We start from the raw sequence: 25,932 nt of genomic DNA on the forward strand, positions 1-25,932 counted from the left end.
AATAACATATTACTAAATAACACTTTGGCTAAAAAGGAAATCGTAGAGAAATCGTGGAGTGAATAATAATGAAAGCAGAACAAGTCTATATTTGTAGAACAGAGCTAAAGCAACATGTAGAGGAAAGTTTAGAGCTTTAAATTTATTTACCAGGAAACAAAAGTTAAAAAAAAATGAACTGGACATACAGATGGCAAAAAAAAAAAAAAAAAACACATGGAAAGGTGTTCAACATCATTAACCATTAGGGAAATGCAAATTAAAAACACAATGAGACATCCCTACACACCTATTTGAATGGCTCATATAAAAAGTAGTGATTGCACGAAATTCTGGTGAGGATGCAGAAACTGGATGTCTCATACGTTCCTGGTGGAAATGTAAAATGGTATAGCCACTCTGTAAAGTAATTTGTCCATTTATTTTATAACTAAAAGTGAACTTAACATACAATCCAACAATTGCAGTTTTAAGCATTTATTCCAGAGAAATAAAAACTCATGTTCACACAAGTGTAGAAATTTGCCCATGAATGTCCATACTGGATTTATTCATAATAACCCTGAACAGGAAACTACCTGAATGTCCTTCAATGGGTGAATGGTTAAACAAACTGTGTAACACTCATACCATGAAATACTACTCAAGAATAAAAAGGAACAAAGCATGGATACATGCAACACTTTGGGTGAGCCTCAAGAAAATTATGCTAAGTGAAAAATTATGCTGAGTCAAAATGTCCCATAGTATATTATTTCATTTATATAACATTCTTGAAATCATAAAATTGTAGAGATGGAGAACAGATTAGTGGTTGCCTGGGGTTTCAGATGGCAGGGAGAAGGAGGAGGATGTGACTACAAAAAGGTAGCATAAGTGTCTTAGTCTGTTCCTGCTGGTATAAGAAAATACCTTAGAATAGGTAATTTATAAATAATAGATATTTATTTGTCACAGTTCTGGCATCTAGGAGGTCCAAGATCAAGGTGCTGGTGGATTCAATGTCTGGTAAGGACTCACTCTCTGCTTCTAAGATGACATCTTGTTGCTGAGTGGATGAAAGCTGTGTCCTCCCATGGCAAAAGGGATGAGAGGGCAAAATTTGCCCCCTCAAGCCGTTTTATAAGGCATTAATTGCATTTTTGAGGGCAAAGCCCTCATGGCCTAATCACCTTCTAAAGGCCCCACCTCTTAATACAGTATCCCTCCTTTATCCATAGTTTTGCTTCCCATGGTTTCAGTTACCCACAGTCAACCACAGTCTGAAAATATTAAATGGAAAATTTCCGAAATAAACAATTCATAAGTTTCAAACTGTGTGCCATTCTGAGTAGCGTGCTGAAGTCTTACGCCATCCTGCTCCACCCCGCCAGGATATAAATCATTCCTTTGCACAGCATATCCATGCTGTATTCACTACCTGCCTCTTAGTCATTTAGTAGCTGTCTTAGTTATCAGATCAAAAAGACGTAGTTTACATAGGGTTCTGTACTATACATGGTTTCAGGCATCCACTGGGGGTCTTAGAATGTATCACTGAGTATTATAAGGGGGGATGACTGTAGCATTTCATTGGGGATTAAGTTTCAACATGAATTTTGGAGGAGGCGCAAATATTAAAACCGTAAGAATAAAGGAGGCTTGTGATGGTATTGTTCTGTATTTTGATTGTAGTGGTAGTTATATGAAGCTGCACACATGATAAAATTGCATAAAATTAAACACACACACACACATACAAATGAGTGCATGTATAACTGGAAACATCTGAATAAACTGTGCATTGTGATAATGTCAATTTCTTGTTTATGCCACTGTACTGTGTTACATGAGATGTTAACATTGGGGGAAGCTGGGTCAAGGGTTCCTGGGACCTTCCTGTACATTTATTTGAAGCTTCTTGTGAAACCATAATTATTTTCAATGCTGGGATGGGTAAACTCACAACTAATGGATGTGGTGCACACCGTATGGGGGAAGGGAAGGCTTGTAGCCCTGGCTTGGGTGAGGCAAAGGCATTATATGCAACCAAAATGTTTGCACCCCCATGATATTCTGAAATTTAAAAAAAAGTATCAAAAAAAGCAAAAAGAAATAAGAAGAAGGAAATTAATAAAATAAGGATCCATATTAACTGAATGGAGAAGAGTTAAAAAAATGAAAGCCGATTCTTTGAAAAGAATACTAAGAAACAAAGCAGACTGATGTAATAAACACAAATATTTTTTAAAATAAAAATATAATGACTATGTGCCATTAAATTAGAAACTTTAGATTGAATGGATACAATCTTAGGAAAACATAAAACAACAAAATTGGCATGAGAAGAAACAGAACTTTTAAATAGACCACTAAAATGAAAGAAAATGAAATGGTAGCCAAGCCCTTCTTCCTCAAAAACACCAGGCCCACATGATTGAAAAGTGAGTTCTACCAAACTTCTAAAGCAGATTTAATTTTTAACTTATGCAAGTTGTTCTAGAAAATAAGACAAAAAAAGTTACTTGAAGTTAATGGAATCTTGATTCCAAAATCAGATAAGAATACAAGAGAAGAAAACACAGAAAATAGAGGCAGGCTCATTTCATATATAAATATATGGAAAATACATTCTAAACTAAATATTAATGAATCCAACACTGTTTTACAAAAATAATAATTGTATTTATATGTGGTTTATCTTAGAAGCAAGTTTGTTTCAATATTAGTGTAATTTACTACTTTAATATACTAAAGGATAAAAATCATATGATTATCTCAATCAGTGAGACAAGCATTTGATAAAAGTTTTCATCAATTCATTAAAACCCTTAGAAAATAGGGGAAAACTTTGAAAATTGTCAAAATTTATAAGCCCAAATCCTACAGCAAACATTATACTTAATATAGAAAATGTAGGTGCCTTTTTCCTTTTCAGAGGAAAAAGACCAGAACCACAGCTGCTATTTAATATAATGTTGGAGTTTTTGGCCCACACTTTAAGGAAAGATAAAGGAATAAGACATGTAAGGATTATGAAAAAAAAGAACTAAAACTTATGATAGCCTCTTAGAAAAAAATCAATGAAAATCAAAAATTGTGATAAGTAATAAGAGAGTTCAATAAGGTTGTGAGAGATACAATTAACTTCCAAAAATCAATAGCGTATCTCTACACCAGTAATAATGAACTAGAAAATCTAATTTAAAACAATTGTAATACTAATTATCAAATATTTAGGATTTAATTAGTCCAAGAATATATAAAATGTCAATGGAGAAAACTCTACTACAAGACTTGAAAGAAGATCTAAATAAATGGAGAAAGAGGCCGTGCTCATGTATGAGAAGATATTACAGAAATAAAAATCCTCCATAAATGTATCTATAAATTTAATACAATGTCAATAAAATTTTCTGTTAATTCTTTGAGGATCTTGATACATATTCTCCAATAAATGTATAGAGAGGAATAAAAATCCATAGTTAGTAATCAACTTTGAGGGGGAATTTTTAAAAAACAGTGGATTTTCCCTACCAGATATGAATACATAATATATATTATGAAACCATAATTATGAAGTGTGGCATTCCTGCCACAACAGGCAACGGACCAATGGAACAAATTGATAGCTCAGGAGTCAATTCATATATATTCAGGAACTTTGTGTGTGATAAAGGTGGCTCTACAAATCAACTGGAGAGAAACGTTAGTAAATGGTTTTGAGGAAAACTTTTTCACTGTGCGGAAGAAAATAAAACTGAATCCTGGCTTAATACCTCATACCAAGGTAGCAGACTCTGGATACAATACAAGACCTTAGATGTTGCTGTGAAAGATAAATCTATAGCGTTAGAAAAGAATATGGAAGAATGACTTTGCAGCCCAAAGTGGCAATGACTCATTGAACAAAAGTTAGTGTATTTCACTGGGAGAAAAAGAGGGAAATTACAGAATTTATTCATCCTTGAGGACCACATAGCAGTTAGCAGCAACAGATTTGATGTGTGTATAGAGCAGCATGGGTGGACCTTAAAAGCATAACACTAAGTGAAGAAAGTAAGAAACAGAATGAGACAACACGATGCCATTTGTCTAAACTTCAAAAATGCACGTGTAACAGTATGTATTTTCTAACAACACGAAATAAACATATTAGGATGGTTGCCTGTGGCAGGAGAGTGGGGAATGGGAGAACAGGAAGAAACAAAAAAGTCAAGATATAGTCTTCACTATATTTTCTCTCTCTAGTACTGGGTGGCAGAGGGCAGTGGGGGAAAGTGAAATGGACCAATCACACACAGGCTTTAAAACAACCCTAATCATCAGGGAAATGCAAATCAAAACCACAATGAGACATCAATTGACTCCAGTGAGAATGGCCTTTATCAAAAAGTCCCAAAACAACAAATGTTGGCATGGATGTGGAGAGATAGGAACACTCATACACTGCTGGTGGGACTGCAAACTAGTACAACCCCTGTGGAAAGTAATATGGAGATACCTCAAAGAGAGACAAATAGAACTACCATTTGATCCAGCAATCCCATTACTGGGCATCTACCCAAAAGAGCAAAAGACATTCTATAAAAAAGACTTCTGCACTCGAATGTTTATGGCAGCACAATTCACAATTGCAAAGATGTGTAAGCAACCCAAGTGCCCATCAATACCTGAGTGGATTCATAAAATGTGGTATATGTATACCGTGGAGTACTATTCAGCCCCCCAAATCAATGGTGATCTTGCACCTCTTGTATTATCCTGGATAGAGCTGGAGCCCATTCTACTAAGTGCAGTATCCCAAGAATGGAAAAACAAGCACCACACGTACTTACCCTCAAATTGGTACTAATTGATCAACATTTAGATGCACATATGGTAGTAACATTCATCGGGTGTCGGGCAGGTGGGAAGGGGGATTAGGGGATGGGTATATACACACCTAATGGGTGTGGTGGGCACCATCTGGGGGAATGGACACACTTGAAGCTCTGACTTGGGTGGGGCAAAGACAATATATGTAACCTAAACATTTCTACCCCCATAATATGCTGAAATTTAAAAAAATAAATAAATAAAACATAAAAAAACCTGGAAGTGACAGTTGATCTTTTGTCACATATCAATGGGCAAAGCCAGTCCATGGCCACATCTGACTTCAAAGGAACTAGAAAGTGCAGCCTGACCACGTGCCTGGAGCAAGGGGGTAGTGGAATATTTGAGAACAGATGTCATGTCTACCTTTTGGGAGACGTTTTAAAATATAACAAACCATAAGTTATTAAAAATTTCGTTGATTTCAGTACATCAAAAATAAAGAGATCACCATGCACAGAATGAACAAAAAATATACAGAATATACAAAGAATTGCTACAACTAAACAGATAATTGAGCAAATGATAGAGAAGCAGGTAGTTTACAAAGATGAAAACCCCAAAGGCTAATGAATGTATGAAGCAATTCTCAAACTCACTAGGATTAGAGAAATGTAAATTGAAATAGTAATGGGAAAAAATACTTAGCACCCATCAGATTGGCAAAAATTAGAAAAATTGAAGAATGCCAAAGGTTGGCATGAATGTGGGTCCACAGGAATCTTCACACACAGCTAAGAGTTTGGGGACAGCTGCTGTGGAAGCAATTTGACAGCACTTTGTCAAATTAAATTTACACATACCCTATAACTCAGTATGTCTGCTCCTAGGAATATATGCCTCAAAGAAATTCACACGAATCTAGAGGAAGTCTACTACAGCATGGTATCTGGTAGTGCTGTGTTGGAAGCAAACTGTGTGTCTATCAGTGGAGAGGAGATTGATAAATTATGGAGTATGCACGCCCTGGAAGCCTACGCAATGGTTAGAAATAATGGAATAAGGGCACACACAGCACTACTGGATGTCAAAAGTGTTGCCAAATGGCAAAAAGATAAAGGAGCCATAGCGCATTCAAGTTTACTTAATTAAAAGTACATGCGTACTAAACAGTTACATGCATTTTACAAGAAATCATTCAAGCAACAGAACATATATGAAACATAATGTGTCTACAGAGGGAAGGCCGTGAGAGTGAAGAATGTAGATTAAAAACAACAGGGATAAGCAGAACAATATTCGAGGGTTGCATTAGTTTCCTGTATTGCTGTAACAGATCACAAGTGTAGTAGTTTAAAACAACACAGATGTATTACTCTGGAGGTCAGAAGTCTAAAATAGGTCTACCAGGCTGTATTCCTTCAGCAGGCTCTAGGGGAGAATGTATTTCCTTGTCTTTTTTCAACTTCTGGGGGGCTACTTATACCCCTTGGTTTGCTGCCCCTTGCTCCATCTTCAAAGCCAGCAGCATAACGTTATCCCTCCCCTATGCCCTCCTGCCTCCCTCTCACATCAATCCCACCCAAATAACCTAGGATCTTCTCCCCATGTGAAGAGCCTTAACTTAATCACACCCTCAGTGTTTCTTTTGCTGTGTAAAATAACATATTCATAAGTTCTATGTTTTAGGATGTGCACATCTTTGGGGGCTGATATTTTTGTGTATTGCAGGGTTTTTGTTTAGGGCAGAGGATATCAGGGACTGTGGGGGGATGTGGTGTAAGCCAGCATTTAGGAGGTGAGGACAGGAATGACTCACCTGGCCAGTTTGGCCAGTGGATCGGAAGGTTCATTGAGATTGAGAAAGACTTCACATGCCAGGATGGATTCTTCAGGTCTGTCTATTAGACTTCTGCCCCTCTCTCCAAGAGACACATTACATAATAATCCTAATGGATATAGAGCAGGAAACTGCCTACACCTGGTGATTTCATTAGAATCTTTTGGCTCCCTACATACCTGACTCAAAGTTAGACTTTCCTCCCCTCAGGGGACCAAGCCTGTACCATGTGAAGAAGTGCTGGCTAGTCCTGTTAATCAAAATATAAACACATTTTGATCTGGATAATCTGAGTTGTCATTCAGCAAGTATTCACTCACCCACCTCTTTCTCTACTGTGGGAGGAGTGGCCCCATTGAGGCTGGGCTCACTCCTATGACTCGCTCTGGACAATATGGTATCAGCAGGCATGACACGAGGGAGGCCTCGTGAGTTCTTGCATGAGTTGGCTCGGCTCTGGTGCATCTATCATGGACAGAGCATGCCCTGAGTAGCTACCTAGAATGAACACACACACAGCAGACTTGAGTACAACGCACAGCCTGGAGCCACACCTGGCTGATCCACACCAGGAGATCAAACAAGCAGATGCCTGAGCTTAAGTATAAATGCCTGTTGCTATAAACCAGTGGCTTTGGAGTGATTTGTTATACAGCACTATGATGGCAATACCCGACTAATACATAAGCACCTACAATTTAATCATTACAAGAATTGTAGGAGGTAGGTATAAGTATAAAATGGGGGCTCTGAATGGGTTAAATTATTCATTCAATGTCTCACGGTTTGTAAATAAGTTTTGGTGGTAGGAGAGAGAAGCTGTGAAAACATGGGCATCTGAGCAAGACTATCTGCAGATGGAGGAAGATGAAAAGTGGGAGGGGTGTGGAGATGGATGATGCTTAAGAGAAAGCTCATAGTTTGCAGAGGGCAGCCTTAGAAGGCTAAGTCAAAGTTAAAAGTCAAGGAGGAAGAGTAGTGATCGCCTTTAAGATTCTTATAGGAAGGATTATCCTTTGGTGGCTTATGGAATAGCCTGTGCTAGGATTGCATCTTACGATGTCATGGCCAAGGGTTGGCCCCTATTAGAGGGGTCAGCCTGGAAACAGGATGTGTACATTTTATTCCATCATCTTTGCTGAGAGGTTCTCAGCAAGGCCAGAGGGTGTTTTACAAATAAGGGAGGGAGGCAATCGGATAGCAAATGTGCCTTCTAGTTACTGTTCTTCTGTGGTTCTCTTCTTGTTGTTTGCCACAAGTTGACTGGAATAGACAGCTTCACTTTGCCACATTCCCTTTCTCATTGCCTAGGTAAGTCCCAGGTGAGACTCAACAGAGAATAAGCCTCCCTTAACTGACAGTGGTTTTTACTTGAAATTGTTCTTTCAATTTAACAATACTTTTGTACATTTCAAAGAGTAAAGCTTTGGACATCACAGAAAAGCTTGGTAGGCATTTCTGGGGCTGCTGACACAGCAGGACTCGTCAAGGTCCAGCAGTCCTGAGCAGTGTCTATAGATTAATGTGATTCCTTGGGAGATCAAGAATGTCCTGGGGTGGGGGAGTTCTCAGCTTCGAAAAACCCTGGATCTGGATAGAAAAAGCTGAACTCTCCAACTGAAATGAAAAGTATTAATAGTAGTTCTGGGAGAGGGGCCTTCAGAGTCCAATTAGGAGATATTACTTTTGTTTGTTTTACATATCCTAGAAAGAATTTGATTTACACATGGCTTCTTATGCAGTGATGGAAAATTAGCTACAATGAAGACCTTCCTGATTTTAGTGCCCTACTGTTCACAGCCCAGAGAAGTAAAGGTCTCAGAATGTTTAACACCTCGCCTCGGCCCAGTGCTAGATGGCTTTTCACCATCAGAAATGTTTCAAGTCTTATTCTTTCTCCAGATATTTTTTTTCCTTTTTTAATGGACAAGGAGTCTTGCCTTGAATTAAGTGTGAATTGAAGTGAAACCCACAAGATGTTACAGGTTTACCTTCTCCTTTTTTTTCTCCACCCAAATCTCTTTTCCTTTCTCTGGAAACTGAAACCATGTAATTTAGAAATTGCTTCTCTCTTTCCAACCCAATTCCCTCTACCACAAAAGTAATTTTTAAACATTCTAAAGGTTTTATTTCTAGGCTGCAATCTTGTACCTGTGTCCATTTAATCCTTCCCAGCTTATGAGCACCCGAGCGGTTGATGTGGCAGGAGGTTCAGCTACAGTCCAGGTGGCTGCATCTGGATGGATGGAGAGGGAAGACCAGGGTGTGAGACAGAGCTGGGAAGCAGAACATGGCAGCCAGGAGATCAGATTTGGGGGGATGGGGTACCCAGGCCACATGGAATACTGGGAGATGAAGATGGGAACAAGGAACGCTGAGGAAATTCAGGCAGTGGTTTCCTGTATCAGTCAAGGTCTAGTTAAGGGGTAAATCATGACACTTATTTTAATAGAGAGGATTGCCTATACAGAATCATTAACCATCATGGTTCTCAAACTGTGTGCTGAGACAGCCTAGGACACCCCTGTGAAATCAGAATGGCACCAGGAGATATTTTACATTATCACGGAAAACACAGCATTATCTGTTAGATACTACGCATATCACTACCTTGAAGGGATGCGCAGTTTCCACATTAGATTGGTCTACATTACTTTTGATGTCATATCTTCACAAACCTGGGCTTTTGGCAGTTTCTATGATGAAATGCAAGTATTACACAAAAATCAATGTGGAGCAGGCAACAGAAGTAGCAGTGTCTAGTCTGAATCCCCAGTTTGAGAAACTGAGCAGTGCTCAGCAGATACACACATCTCATTAGGAAGTAATTGTGGTTAAGAAAGGAATAAAAATATTTTTTAATTTTGATTTTTGTATACCATTTTCTCAAACCACTCTTAAGCTATTAGGACACAAGTACTTATTGAGTTATTTGGACCAATTTATAAATGAAACTGTTAGGTATTTCTTTGGCTTAGGATCTGTGAAAAAAAAAAAAAATTACCAAAACATCAAAGGCACTGTGAACTGAGAAAGTTTGGGAACCTCTAGTTGACTATATATAAAGAATTGTCTATAAAACTGAAAACCGTAAAAGGAGAGCATGAAAGCATTACACCAATGTAGCAACGGTGGGAATCGGCTACTGCTAGGGATGAATAGAACAAAGAGAAGAGGCTGGGATTGTAAAAATTTAAAGATCAGAGGAAGAAGTGCTTTTTCGCTGGTTCTGTCTCTGAGGTAGTGTTGGAGAAACTGCAAACTAGATCCAAATGCTGTGACAGAACGAGCTCCCTGGATGAGGAAGTGATGCTGGTGTGCGCCCACAGGAACAGGAAGTCAGCCTCCAGCCTCGCGGGCGCCCTCTGTCGCCCCCTGTGGGCAGAGATGAGCACGGAGCCAGGTGGTAGAGCAGAGATGTGGTTTGTGCAGTCCCAGGTTCAGCACCATAAAGCAGGGTGTAGAAGGGATGTTTGGAGCCAACAGACGATGGCTTAACGACTGGCTGAGGGCCCTTGGGTTGTATTTCTCATGCTTATGCTGGGCCTGAGGGCCATGATCGCAGTCAGTAGGCTACCTCTTGAACCTGGGTTGTATCTGACCCTTGGTTCCCCAACCACACCCCAGGCTCATTGCCTGCAGGGCCTATGGGATAGGGCTGTGGGACCAGCCCTGATGGAACCCCAGCTTACATGCCACCCAAGCTCGCTCACCCAAGTGGGATGGGGCAGGACACACAGCCAACTCTAAGTGAGATAAGCTTTTGAAAAGAGGCTTTCCCAGAACAACTAATATTTAAACTGAGACCCCCCAAAAATGGATGGAAGCTGGGAGAGAGGTGAGAACATAGAGGAAAAGGAAGAGTGACAACTTTCAGTCCAAATGTCACACCTCTTCAGACTCATCTCTGACCACCATACCTAGCTCACTACTTGCACCTAGTTTACCCTGTATCTGTTTTCTTCAAAATTTTTCTATTTATATTATTATCATATTATAATATAACATATATATTTTCTTCAAAACACATGCAATTTGGTCAGCTCATGTGTTTGGCTGTGGTTGTGTTCATCTGCCTCTCTCACCAGGTTATAAGCCCAAGGCTAGCAAGGATCATGTCTATTTGTGTTAGTACTATGTCCTCAACACCTAGCTTTCCATCCCATAGATGCTCAATAAATATTTCAAGCTAAGCCATGGGGAGGAAGAAAGTAAGAACTTTAGTGTAAATGGAGAGGAAAGATTAAGAAGTTAACAGCAGGACCTAAAATCAAAGTAAAATTGTAGGTGTAAGCCTCTCCCAACCCTCCAGTCTCTTCCCATAGTCTTTTCTCCATAGCACTTGCCACTATATATTCTATATTCTACGTATTTTTCTTATTTATCTTATATATTATTTACCCACCCATTGCCCCACTAGAATATAATCAGAGAGGATTTTTGCATGTAGCACAGTGTCTGGCACAGGGTGGAAACTCAAAAAAAAATTTATCAAAAGAATGTCTCTGTCCAGTGGTTTACTTTTGGCAAAGAATATGCTTAATCATCGTGTTACAACTGCCCTAGCTATCCTCATTTTCTTCTTGGGGATGATAGGAGGGACCATGATAACGTGTAACACCCAGGATGGCCTAACACCTCACTGTGTAGGGGTGTGACGTGTGGTGGAAGGTGGGGACTGCTGCTCCCGTGACCTGTCCACGCGTGCATCAGACTCTCCACCACCATTGGCTCCTTTGGTCTTGTCTCTTGGACTTTAAATGTGCTGCCTCCTGTGCCTGGGGCTTAACTTTCCTGCTCCCTTTTCTCCATTTCCCTTCCCCCTCCCCACACGCACACCTACCCTTTTACCTGGTTAAGTCTTATGCATCCTTTGCTCAACACCCCAGCTTTCAGGACAGCATTCCTTGGCCTCAAGACCAAACACTACATTGTTGGTCATTTACACTCAAATATTTAAGCTTATACCATGGAATGTGATGGGTGAGTTATAGGTCATGCTGTAACCCAGTGCTGAGAGCCTTTCAAATAAGAACACGCCATTTAGGAAGGTACACTGGTGCTGCAGTCAAGAAGCCTGCACTTCAGAGACAGCTCTAAATGCACCACATGCTTCTTATTCTGGATCTTCATCAACAACCTTCATTTTGCTTATTAGCATACTAAAAATCAGAAATTGGTCTCTGTGGTTGAAATCAAGGGCCTGCTAACCAGCATAATACATTTTACAAATGGACTCTAACCGGCAAAATTTAGGGTATTCAAAGTATGTGAGTTGACGAAAATATTAAAATACACTCAAGAATTACATAGTGAAGAAGAATCCAGCAAGACGTCTAGCCTTTAGCCTTAGGAATGGTGTCTAAGCCTTGATTCCTAAATAGTACCGTGGCAGCCATTGGCTTAGGAGCATTCCTGGTTGCCTGAAGTGATTGTCATGGTCATTTATTTTGCCACTAGGAAAAGGAGTAAGCAAACTTACTCACTTATAGCTCAAGGCCTTGGCTGCTTATTTTTGGAAATAAACTTTTATTGAAACACTGCCACATCCATCTGTGTACATGTTGTCTATGTCTGCTTTTGCACTGTAACAGCAGAGGTGAATAGATGCAACAGAGACTGTCAACCTTCAAAAGACTCATCAGCCTTCCTTGCTCCATCCTGTACAGTTGTTGTGTCTGCATCCTCCCAGCATGAGTCTCACAAAGGCAAAAAATTGTCAGCCTCATTCACCTACAACCCTAATGCCTGGCCCACCTCAAAGATCCACGATACATTTGTAGAAAGGAAAGAATAGATACAGCAACACCTTAAGGGTTAGGTTTTCTAACACTGAACTGTAATTGGTTAAAAGCATGAGCCCAGCAGCCAATTAGATTGAGAACTAGATCAGTATCCACAGCAACCTACACAGCTCCTGTTTGTCTCAATGGCTGTCCTGTCTCACCCGCCTTCTGAGTTGGAGGGGATGCATCTGTGTCAAGTATCATGCCTGAGTTTGGAAGATGATGTCTCTTTAATTCACCTCATATCCCCGAGAGGCAGGGAGCCTCACCCATGTTTCACACCTGAGAAAAGGGAGGTGTAGATGTAGGTAGGATAAGTGACATGCTTAGGTCCAGGTAATGACAGAGCCAATGTTCTTTTCACTGTGTCCTGATGCCTCCATGTTCCATAAATACTTTTTAATTAATGAGCAAGCCAATGAAGAAGTGAATGAATTACAAGAGGGTAGCAACTGAGTCACCTTCTCACAGGTAACATGCATCACCTTAAGATGACTCCAGTTGTCAGGGTAGGTAGGAGCCACATTTCTGGACTGTGGGATTACCAGCATCTCCAAAGGAAACATCTGCATTCTAATCCTTGCCTGCCTTTATAAGATGTCCATGACAATACAGGTTGAGTATACCTTATTTGAAATGCTTGGTACCAAAACTATCTCAGATTTCAGGTTTTTGTTGTTTTTTTTTTCAGATTTTGGAATATTTGCATTATACTTACTAGTTGAGCATCCCTAATCCAAAAATCTGAAATCACAAATGTTCCCATGGTCATTTCCTTTGAGCATCACATTGGTGCTCAAAAAGTTTCAGATTTTGGAGCACTACAGATTTTGGATCTTCAGATTAGAGATACTCAATCAGTATTCAACAAATTTCTGTCCACCAAATATCTGCAATACATTAGAGGTGGAAAGTAAACAAGAGAGTTGGCTTAGATGATGCTGGGAAGAAGATGGATTTTTTATTTTGTTCCTCTTGCCTTTTTTTTTCTTTGTGTATCATTTCCATGCAGAAATTGCAAATTAATGGTCACGTCGAAGTATCTGTCAGCATATTACTGCTCTTGCACTATCAAATTATGTTGGCAATAATGTTTCCAGCTGCCTAGGACTCCATTGCAATTTAATTTGAAAGGAACTCAAATTGCATCTCCAAATGGATAAAAAATTAATTTTACATACAAGCTATCCACCTCCACGTTTTCAGCCCTATGCCCCAAATTATCTCAATTGAGGTTCAACTTTGAACAGTACATATGCTACAGCCAACTCCACATGCAAAGATGAATACATAGCAAATTCATGAGTTGGAAATCTGCTTTGCTGCTTCTTTTTGATAAGATGTTCTGCCTTGATTAAAGTCATCAGGAGATTCTACAGCTATTGCCTTTGACAGCAAGGACGGAGGCTGAGTCCATACAGAACAGAAAAAGGAGGCAGGAAACTCACATGATTACCCTTAACCATTAGAGTGTAGAGAACCCTGATTCACTCCTTTCCTTATTGCTTTTCCCCTGCAGTATATTAGCACCTTAATTCTGCTGGTTTGGTCTTTGGTTATCACCTATTTTCTATGTTTTCTCATTAATTTACTTATTCATTCATTCATTCATTCATTCAGCAGCTATACCTTTTAGTTATAAAAATGAAGACATCTGGGAGCTCACAAGTTAGCAGGGGAGGTAAACATGAGCCAATGTATGAACAATTACCCTCAATTTGATAAGAGCCATGGCAGAAGTGTGCTAGCGAGTTTAAGAAAACAGATCACAGAGGCATCCACTGTGAGCAAGGGAGGCTGGTGGAGAACGTTACAGGTAAAGGATGGCGTTGCAGCTGGGCCTTGAATATACCGAATAGGGATTGTCGCTGGCTCCAAGCAGAGCGAACAGCACAGGCAGAAGCACAGAGGCATGAGAGGATTTGGGACACACTGTGTTTTAGGAGTATAGGACCCGAGAAGTGAGAAGTGGGGACACAAAGCGGGGGATTTTGGGGTGGGACGGCACGAGCTGCAGGTTGTGCTCAGGTATTAGGTTGAAAACGGTACTTCAGGATGGAAATGGTACTTGCGTAAGAGCCAACGAGGAAAGAGGAAAAGAGCTCAGAGGTGAGGAGGACCAGTCTACCTTCCGGAGGCTGCAGCAGAATGGAGACACTTCTGAAAACATGGGTTGGTCAGCCATACATGCATGTATGCATACACACACATGTACACACGCCTGTCCCCTAACATGTGCAAAATCACAAATGGGGCTGGGAGAAGAATACAAATAGCAGCTCCTTTCCCTTCTCCTTTCACCCAACTGCCTCCCTCTCCACAAAAGGCCCACCTGTGCACAGGTATGTGGAGACCTCAATCCTCAAATGCAAGTTCTGTACACTTTCCCAAAGCAGCCATCCTTTGGCCACCGCTTGGGTTAAGGGGTGCTCACAGGAAGGACAGACTAAGGGAAGAAAGTCATATAGGCCCTGGAAGTGAGTTTAGGGACCCTTGGGCAGGGAATTCTGGGGTGTCAGCTGCATGGGTCCAGAAGGGAGAGCACAGGGGCAGGTGGACCTGGCCCATTGGTGCACTGAGCCCTTGCTCTGAGAGGAGGGCACAATCCGAAGAGTGCCAAAGTGAGCTCCCCAAACACAGGGCTCAGGACAGGGCCCCTGTCGCCCAGTCTCAGAGCATGTAGAAAGTGCACCAGAGGTTGAGCCACTTTGATTTCCCATCAGAGGATGATTTTCCAGCTTTTGAGACAAGCCACATTCTCTTCCTGCTGTTGGCCATCTTCTTGGCCTGGAGGCTGTTACTCAAGGAGGTCATATGGACAGGGCTCTACATGGAAGCAAAAACCTTAGGCTCTAGGCTTGGATGTATTTACACGAGGGATGTAAATTCAACAAACCAATCTCCACTGCACACACAAGGCTTTCTCAGCAATTTCCAGCTTGTTTGCTCCAACCTGAATGTAAACCCAAGACTCTCCCTGCTGCAGGCAATTACTGGAGCAGAAGCTGAGTTTGGAGGCTGGGGTGTAAGGGGGTCAGATTGAAAGCATGAATGCTTCAATCGCATGTTCTGAAAACTAGTTTCCATTGTATAGGATTTCAAAACATTCTCTTGTTTGAATACAGAAAAGGGAAATGTTTTCCTTAAAGACCCTGCTGATATGCTGAAGGGGACAGAACGAGGACTGTGGAGTCGGGGATCTGAGCTCAATCCCCAAGAACAGGCCACTGTCTGTTCATCTCACAGGAACTGCCCCTCAACAACCCCTGTGTTGTGTACTCGGGTCACTGGACAAGCAGAACGTGGTCCCTTGCAGCCTAGGAGGTCAGACAGGCACATAAACAAGCAATTCCTGGGCAGCACGACAAAGGCTGAGTGTGAGGGACAAAGATGCAAAGTGCCCTGGGAACCCAGAGAACAGGTACTTGGCTGTGTGGCCCTGGGTGAGTTACATCCCTTCCCTGAGCCTCAATTTCCTACACCGTAGAGTTGTTTTCAGAAGGTGAGTGCTAAGAGCAGCACCTCGCCCAGAGCCACTACTTCATTAGCCATTGCCTTTCCCTTTGCTTGAATGAGAGTTCTTGAATTTACAAAACACTTTCACCTACACATGCCTAACCTGCAGGTCTACCGGAGTCCTTCTTGCCTTTTGCATATGAACTGAGATTTCCTTGAACCTCTTAACTTCCATAACCTGGGGAGCCTCCCAAAATTTTGGTAACACACATGGACATATTCTCCAAGGCCCCTTTGCCTCTGGTCCCATGTGGTATCTTATTTGGCCATTTGGCCCAAGGTGTGCAGATTTCAGCTTTAAGTCCTTTCTAGAATCCACAGGAGAGCCAATCACAGGAAACATCTTTGTGGTATTTTGAGGGCCTTGCGGGAGATCTTATTATAGAAACACACGAGGAGGGTCATACTGGGCTCCACCCAACATTCTGCTGTGCTCACCCTCACACCTCTCCTGTTCAGCCCAAGCCCCCAGTGAGTACATTTTTCTCTTCCTCTGGAGGCTCGACAGAAGTGGTACCCAGGCCCCGAGACTGTAGCTCCTACTCCAAACAAACCTCTTAAGGCATTTCTCCAAGAAAGGCAATTCTCTCTAAGAGGAGTACCTACTGTTAGCCAAGGCAATTTTCTCTCTCTTTACAGTTCATTTTATGCTCATTAACAGCTCCGAGATTAGTATAATAATTTCCACTTTATAGATGAGGAGATGAAGGCTCAGAGATGAAGTGCCCTTGCCCAAGGTCACACGGCTGGTGAGTGCCAGAGTCTGGCTTCAAGCCGTGCTCTGGCCAGCACCACTGTACCCTGAGGCCTGTTGTGACAGTCAATCACACGTGCTTGGGAGGAAGCAAGTGGCTTTTCCCGTGTCCCCACCTTGTCAGTAGGCAGGGGTGGTGGGGGGAGGCATCTCTGTTATGCTGCAGGCTGACAACTTCCCTCACCTTCTTTGAAAAAGTGCCCCTGCCTGCTTCTTCCTTTAAGAGAAGCAGAAAGGTGTTCACGTGCACACCTCCACAGGTGAGCTCCAAGGAGAATGGAGACCGGGGGCGGGAAGACAGGCCAGCGGTCAGCTTAGCACTGAGTGCATTTAAGCCCTACATCACCTTCTGGGGCAGGTCTCGGGTTCCTGAGAGTCATTTCTGCCTTACGGTTTTTGGCTTTTTCACAGTGGTTCTCCCCAGGTGTCCCCAGACTCCTGTGGATGGTGACATGCCTCATGATTATGTTCTTTCCCCGGTCTCCGTCTCTGGTGGTGTCACAGTGCAGAGAAAACACAGAGTTTTTGGACTCTCATAGACTTCAAATCTTGGCGGTGCCGCTCGCTCTGTGGCTTTAGGCCAATCATTGCACCTCACGCAGCTTTGGTTTTCTCTAGGGTAGGCCAAGTGATGCCTTCCTCACAGGTAGTGAGATTTGCAAGTAGAGCACGTATCCTTTCGACTGATACCTACTGAGGCTCTTTTCACTTTGCACACTAGATGTCGGGTCAGGCAGACATGAGTTCCAAACCCCACTTGGCTACTTGCTAGGCTTGCTACTCTAGACAAGTTCCCAGAGCCCTCTGGGCTTCAGTTTATTCATCTGTAAAGTGGGGTTGGCCGTCCCTCCCTCCCAGGGTCAGGGGATTCAGGAGACAGAACCTGGCACTTGAGGCCAGGGCTCCATCAATGGTGTTTCATTGTTATTGTTTTGTTTGGGCTTGAAGGCCATATTGGAGCTCTCAAAAATTATATTTAACATGGGATATGGTACATTTTAAGATGTTTAACAAAATGTGGACTTAGCCTTGGGTTCAAATGGGTCCTACATGTTCCTGTTTTCACTTCCTCACGAGGGGAGGTACGAGCCCCAGGAGGGTGATTGTCCTATGGGGGCCTTGGCATCAGCGTGGAAGGTGCTCCCGGAGGAGGAGTGTTGAGTGGGTCCTAAGTGGGGGCTCGGGGGTGGCCTCCCTGCCAGGAGAGTTCTGACATCTGGACAAGTGGAAAGGCTCCGGCTGGGCAAGGCTGGTGGTGACGCCCAGGGCTTCCTGGGCTGGCAGCTTCTCTCTGTCCCTGTTCTCTGTGCTCAGGGCAGTCTGAACCACTCTGAGATGTCTAACCAGCAGTGGCTGCTGCGCCCAATCATAACCCCCCAGCTAAAGGGACATAAAGGGACAGCACTCTTCACCTTCTGTTCCACGTGGGTTCAGCACAATGGCCCCACAGCAACAGCTGATTCAATGTCACCGTCTCAAAGTCACCCATGTGATTTTGGGATGCTGGCTCTCCTTTCCACAAAGGACCTGCATACATGAATAATTAATTGGGCTGTGAGAGTGACAGTGAATTCCCCAGTTGCTTGGGGGCCAGGGTTGCCCACTCTCCCTGGCAGCCTCATGCCAGCAGCCACATGGAGAGCTCTGGGCTGGCTCACCCAGATCCCTGACATTACTGTGAAGCGTGTCCCTTGGTCAGGCTCTGACACAAGTTATAGGACATTTTCCCCATAGGGACAAATCAACTGGCATCAAGATTACCCACCCCCTGCTTTTGTTCTTATAGCTGTACTGGTGCAGAGGTAGCTTCACCCCTAAATAATATTATTATTATTATTACTATTACCGCAAAACAAGCAAACAACACCCCCCAGCTACCATATGTGGACTGCTTATTAAGTTCCAGTTCTAACTCCTTTACAAACGCCTTATCTAACTCCCTGCTCCTCTGCAATGAGGTTAGCTACTATTATTATCATTATTTTACAAATGAAATAAAAATTAGACCAAAGAGGTTACATAACTTGGCAAAGTCCTGTAGGTGATATGGGGAAAAGCACTGATTTAATCGCTAATCTGTGCTTAACTACTCCCAGCTGAGGGACTCTGACACAAGACTTTCTGGGGGCGACTATCACACACACGAGACGTTACGTTTCCACTGTAACAAATGCCTAAACCTCAACATAGAATGAGCTTTACATGTGGGGATTTTTAAAAAACATTTTGTTATAATCTGTTTGGTACAAAAACATCTATTTAATAGGTATAAAGACTAAGAGACTATTCATCATGAAATAGAAGACACGACCAATGCTATATATAGGGGAGGTCTGGGACCAGGTTCAGTGGGGAGGGTGGAGCGGGAGAGAGTGTTGGGTGAGAAGGCACTGTTGGATCTGCCTTTAGAATGACGTTCCTGGAGGGGCCAGCTTGGGAGAAAGTGGAGAGGAAACAGACAGTGGAGAACTGTCTGTCACAGCAGGCTGCAAAACCATGAACTGTGTTGTCCAGGAAAGGAGGGGAAATCCCAAGGCACAGCCAGTGGGTGATGGTGGCAGTGTGGAGAGACTGGGTGCTGGGCATATCAAGGATGTGACTCAGTTTCCAGCTCTGTGTCTGGTTGCTGTTGACTGAAGAGGGGAGGCTGATCTCCAAGGGGCGAGGGTGTGGCTGAGTTAAAAATAAGGAAGCAGGTCAGCATTCCAGCAGCCACATAGACAAGCATATCCCAGAGGTGTTGTGTGTGCTGTCGGTGGTACCCGAGATGGTTTTTGGTGGCACCTTGATGAACCCTTAAGAATTAAACAATTTTGCATTTATGTTTAGGGTTAACATTTATTTATGGCAAGCTTTCCTTCTATATGTTTATTTTTTCTTTTAGCTGCTTATATTTAAATAAGAAAAAGGAGATTGATTTAAAGAAAAATGTTGTGTAAATGATACTGCATGTGGCCAAAATCAGGAAGGCTGTGATTGGGTGGTTGAGATAAGTTCGGAAGAGCTGTTCTCCCCTGTGTTAGTGGGACACACCCCCCACCTTCCTGACAGCCTGCTCAGAGCCCTGTGTCTCGCATGTGTGTCTTGCAGACCCAGTGCACGGCCCACAGAACGTGGAGATCGTGGACATCCGAGCCCGGCAGCTGACCCTGCAGTGGGAGCCCTTCGGCTACGCGGTGACCCGCTGCCACAGCTACAACCTCACTGTGCAGTACCAGTACGTGTTCAACCAGCAGCAGTACGAGGCCGAGGAGGTGATCCAGACCTCCTCCCACTACACCCTGCGTGGGCTGCGCCCCTTCATGACCATCCGGCTGCGCCTCCTGCTGTCCAACCCCGAGGGCCGAATGGAGAGTGAGGAGCTGGTGGTGCAGACCGAGGAGGACGGTGAGCAAGGCGGGAGAGCTTACTCGGGAACGGGGAGGTTGAACCTGCTCACGGGGCCATGCTAGTCAGTTGTGATGTTTTTATTCTTCCTGCATCTTTAATCTCCCCCACCCCCACCACCTTTTTTGGTATCTGACTCTTTTCCAAGGTCTTCAGTGAAGGACTTTGCAAGGTGTACATTGCACAACTCCAGGGGGTGCTGTTCCCATCACAGCGGCAGCTCTGCCACAGACGTGCACTCAAGTATGACCCTTTTGTACCCCCATCCCGCTTCCCCCTTTATGCCACCTTCTCTGCTCAAGGTTTAACAACGCTGATACCTCCCCAAAGAGAAAGTGTATTATATTGTTTAAATATGCTAACTTTAAGAGTCAGATAACTCTGGATTCTGTAAAAAGTCAAAAAAATAAAATAAAATACATATGAAAACCTTAGCACACACATTGAATGCACCCACAACTGAATATTCACCTGGTTGTACTACAGGCATCTTAAATTCAAAGCGTTCAAAAACAAACTAATCTCCTCTTCTATACTGACGTCTGTCCTGTGTTCTTCATCTCAATGAACTGCATCCAGTAACTCAAGATAGAGACCTAGAAGTCAGCCTAGGAGCCTCCATTTCTCCCTCCCCCACCCCCCTCCAGCCCCACACCTTACAAGGCTCTAATGAGTCTGCTTCCTGCAGTTTATCTTCCAACAAGCTTCATAACTTGAGACTCCAGGAACATGGCAGCCTACCCCTAGAGCACATAACTTTTCCTGCCTCTCTGTTCTCACCCATGCTGTTTCTCCTGCTGGGAATGATCTCTTCCTCCATGTTTGCTGGACAAACTCTACTGATCTTTCAAGTCTTTGTTCAAATGTCACTTCCTCCAGGAAGCCTTCCTTTACTGCCCCGAACTGACTTGGATATTCCTTCCCAAGTTCCCTCTGCAATTTGTGTGTAACTCTGCCACAACAGTCACCTTATGGATGGGGTAGAATTTGACACTTCTAGGACTTACCTAAGAAACACTTCTCCATGGCTGCATTTCAGTTTTCCCTCCAGCCAGGCTGCCTCTGGCCTTGAGGAGTATCTTTAGTTAGTTCCCAAGAGTCAAACTCTGACATGAAAATGTGTGTGCAAGGGATGGATTAAGAAGGTTTTCCCAGGGGCGACTGGGAGGGGAGTTGGGCAAGCAGAACAGGAAAGGGGAGGAAGCCAGGGTGCAACTTCTGGCCAAGTCCAGCAAAGGATGACTGCAACCTGAGCCCTCAGGGCACGCTACAGGCTGGCCCATGTATCACAGATGTTCCAAGTCAAGGAAGGGAACCTCCAGCCATTGGTTAGGGACAGGGATGAGGAGAAGAGATTGGGAGGTAAAATTTCAGGAACTTTTGTCTGTCTGTACATGCAGGCAAAAGACAGAGGGGCACAAAAATGGGAGAAAAGGATCCAAAGGATTTATCCATAGTCACTGTTGGCTACATAGGCAAACACCCTACTTGACTCAGATTAGCCTTAGAACCTCAAGACACAGCCTCTACCACGGCAGTCCTGTCTAGTGCTCTTTTTTCATGAAAGCAAGTTCTAAAGACCCCTGAGTTATGGCCCCAGGTGGAATCCAGATCCCTATCCTCAGCTACAAAGCCTCACAAGGAAATTAGGGCAAGACTGCCAGCCTCTTCTCACCCTGTTTCCCAATTTCCACTTCCCCCTGTGTCCCATCCTAGAACTGGAAGTTTTACACCGTCTACCTTCATGATAAATCCCTCCCCCATCCCCTTCAAGTTCATCGTCATAGCCACCCTGTTTGCAACCCCCAACCCATACTGGGCACTGGGTCACTGTGGAAGTAGCAGCAGCAGTGAGGACCCAGCCTCTGTCACCTCAGCTCCTCCCCTTCCTGACCTTGCACTGAACCTCAGTCTTCTGTGGGTACAGCTGTCCCCACCTCCAACAACCAGCTTCTCTAGGGGAGCTGAATGCTCTCCTTCCTGTGCACCCCTCCCCACCCAGCCTCCAACAGAGCGGGTTAGACATCTGGCTTCACCTTCATTCTGCAGCCCCAAGCTGTGACCCTGGATTTGGCTTCTAATAAAGCTACCAGAGCTTTCCCTAAATCTGGCTCCATGGTTTCAAAAATGCACAAACCCTTCCTCCAGCAGGTGGAATAATGCACTGTTGGAAAAGGTAGACTCTAAGGCCAAGCATGCCTGGGACCCTTAGTGCCCTGGTGTCCTCATCTATAAAATGGAGTTAATTATAGTACCTACCTTATGGGTTCTTGTGCACATGAAAAGGGATGATACATAAAGAAATTGGGCTAATACCCAGCAGATCATAAATTTTTAATAAATGTGGCTACTGTGCATTTGCACTATCATAGAAAAAAATATTTCTTGACAAAGGAGCATCTGGTACAAGCAACTCAGCAACCACTTAGCTTCCCCAGTAAACTTCTCTGGAGCTCTAGATATCCACTCTAACTGGTTGTGGGAAACACAACATAGACTCTCAAAAAGTGGCAGTCTGCTTGGTGCCTGATTTGAGAAGCAGAATGAAGGCAAACGGGTGGTTTAATGATGCTCATTCGCAGGGAATTCCTAGTTGTTAGACAGGCTGGACATCAGCATGAAAATCCAGGACTCAGGAGATGAACTATAATAGTGTTTAGCCAAGGAGCAGCTCAGGGCATTTTTTTTCAAAGATGCTCTGCCCACCTTGGACTGCTCTTTGAGGATTACCTACGTATGCACCAGCAAATCCCAAGTTCCAGCTTTAGGGCATTCTTTACCTTCTCCTCTTCTCCTTCTTGTCACCAAGGGGAAAAAATTCACAAAGCCTTTATCAAAACAATGTGAGAGCACCAATGCTTTGAAATTAAATTTTAATTAAACGTCATTAGCAAAACACCAATTCCTGCTCTACAGAAGATCTGTGGACATTATCATATTAAAGACACCAATATATAAGACACCAGTCCTCAGTTCTGAAGCTATTTTGAGCCCCACCGTGGAAAACTCTGGACCGAAGGAAGGTCTCAGCAGAGTGTGTATGCCAGGATTAGGTTCCATTCTTTCTGGAGAGGGGACCGTTTCTGTTTGCTGGGGAACTCGTTCACCTCAGGGACGAGTTGAGGACACAGCACAACTCTCTCCAGTCGATTAACCAAAGCTCCCCTCAGGGAGCCGGAGAGCAACCTTTAGGATTGAGCTTAAGGGATTCATGCTGCTTCTATCCGTGCTACAAAATTGTCTTCTGGGGAATTTTGGAAGTTGTAATTTCAGCACCCCAGTGCCTTTGAGGGCCTACAGAGAAACACACCACTGGAGAGAGAGCCTTGTGGCCACTGAGCCCGGTGGTTTCATCTGGGAAGCAGCTGTCGATAAGAGACTAAACAGATTCCTTATTTTTTCCTTTTCCGCAAATGTGTCAGGCAAAACCACAGCTCACTTCCTTAGTGGTTACTTCTCCACCTTTAACCACACCACAGCCAAGATTGTGTGAGGCCTTGAAAGATGAAGGCCACGTTGACGGTGGGCTCGTTTGGCTATTTGGGCACCTGCACTGTGCTGGGCACCCATAGGTATGTTATGTAGAGTGACTTGGGCATTGCTTTTGCCCAGTATTCTATTGTGAAATGTTTCAAAGCTATAGAAAAATTGAAAGAATAGTACAAAGAAGACCTGTAAACCCGTCACCTATGTTCAACATTTGTTAACACTTTGCTACATTTACTATTTCATATATACAGAGAGAGAAAGAGAGAGACAGAGACAGAGAGAGAGAGAGATAGCTGTCCAGAAAGTATCTAGCTGTGTAAAATATATTCTCATTATATTAACAATGGCTTGATACTTTCCAGACAGCCCTTTTAGATCTTACATATATGACAGATATGTATGATGTGGAAATATCATATCTATAAGTACATACAATATTTTTAACCATTTGGAAGTAAATTACAGAAATCATGCCACTTGACTTCTAAACTCTTTAGCATAAATGACCTAAAAATAAGCACATTCTCCTACATATCCATGATGCCATATAACCTCTAAGGTGTTTAGAATTCATTTTAAAATAATCTAATATGCAGTCTATGTTCATGTTTCTAATAATATTAAACCTGACGCTATGTAAGAAAACCAGGAAGCAAGATATTTTTGACAAGAATATTATGACTTGGGTGGTGATGTATATTCCTCCCTCTGTCTTGTCAAGAGGCAGGCAATGTCAGGGACCCCACTGTTGGTGCTGCATATGATTGCTAGGATAAGATGAGGACTACCCTTCTCCTCTTGTAAAGGATCCGTGTAGTGATACTTTGAGAGGGTACGAGACTCCTATTCCCCTAAACCTTTCACTTGACGGTTTTAGCACCCCTTGATAATCCTCACCTGAATCAACTATTACATCGGCACATACAAAAGAATGATTTTTAAATCTGTCATTTCACTTATTAATTAGCATTCTTCTTTATAGAAGAGCTTTTCTTTCCTCATCTTCCTCCTCGTTTTTAGTGTCCCTAATGATTCATAGATTATTTTTTGACTCAATGCATTAAAATCTGCTACTGTCATTATTCTTTCTGATGCTCAAATTGTCTTGACTGTGGCTGGTAGGAGTCCCTTTAAGCTGGCTCCTAGGTCGTTTTGGCATGTCCTCATTAGTCTTCCTTGCTTTTAGCACAACAAAATATTCTAGACTATCCTTGTGATGTCCCTGCTCCAGACCTGAAATCAACCACTTATCAAAGGATTTCTAGTTTCTTTCAGTGGGGAGTGGTATTTTGGCGCTGAGATATGTGTCTTAGGTGTGTTCAATGATGCATTACTGCCTCTGGGCCCTTCCAGTGGGGAGAGCTAGGAAATGGGATTTATCTGCTTTAATCATGAGCTCATACTGATTCAAATCCAACACCTCAGGATTCTTCTGAACATTCTATACATATATCTCCCGTCTCCCACAGTGAGAATTCTGATTCTCAACATCCACATATTAATATTTTTTTCCATTTGCTCCATCCTACAACACATATAAAATAGTTTCCGAATTACAACACCAATGCCACTAACAAATAACAAAGCTACCAAGTTAGGTTAAAGAATTCAGGTTTTTCTCTCCCCTTAGGCTGCATCTCACTAAGCGTACACAGTCAGAATACTGCATTCAAAAGTTTCATTCTTTTCTCTGTATGATAATATTTCTCAATTTGATACCCAGTTAGGTTCATTTGTTTCAATTTTAAGGCTTGCCTTCCCCCCTCCTTTTTTATTTAATTTCATTGTTTTAAACATGTAAAACAATGGCATGTTTCAAAAGTCAAAACTCTATAAAAAGGTACAGTCTGAGAAATATCTTATCACCACTGCTCTTTTACACTTTTCTAATCCACACATGAAAGGTAACCATTTTCATTCATTTCTGGTTTGTCTTCCCTGTAGTTCATTTTGTAAAAAGTCAATGAATGATATTTTTCTTTCTCCTGTTTCTTAAATGAAAGGTAGCATCGTAGATACACTTTGCATGTTGTGTTTTTGTTCACCTAATATATCCTGGAAATCATTCCATTACCCGTTCTCTCCAATTTCTTCATTCTTTTCATAGCTCTGTGGTACTTCATTATGTGGATGGATATACCATGGTTTATTCAACCACCGTCCAATGGACACGTAGGTTGTTTCCATATTTGCTATCACAAATCATACTGTGGCAAATAGCTTTGGGCATATGTTTTTTGATACTTGTGGATATGTATCATCAGGGTAAATTCCAAAAAGTGGGATTGCTGGCATCAAAGGGTGAATGCATATGCAGTTTTGTTAGATGTTGAGAGATACTCCTCCACGGAAGTTGTAGCATC

The 25,932-nt window shown here is 42.7% G+C and overlaps 1 protein-coding gene across 1 annotated transcript in view; it reads left to right on the forward strand.

The window, feature by feature from the left end:
• Nucleotides 1-25,932, forward strand: part of PTPRT (protein tyrosine phosphatase, receptor type, T) — a 734,792-nt gene that overhangs the window by 303,129 nt on the left and 405,731 nt on the right. The window contains exon 7 of the mRNA XM_012652055.1: nucleotides 19,784-20,080. Coding sequence (XP_012507509.1) covers nucleotides 19,784-20,080 — 297 coding nt within the window. The remainder of the gene's footprint in view (nucleotides 1-19,783; nucleotides 20,081-25,932) is intronic.

The sequence above is a fragment of the Propithecus coquereli genome, unplaced genomic scaffold (genome assembly GCF_000956105.1).
Source record: "Propithecus coquereli isolate 6110/MARCELLA unplaced genomic scaffold, Pcoq_1.0 Scaffold378, whole genome shotgun sequence".
In the NCBI taxonomy this organism is placed as follows: domain Eukaryota; kingdom Metazoa; phylum Chordata; class Mammalia; order Primates; family Indriidae; genus Propithecus; species Propithecus coquereli.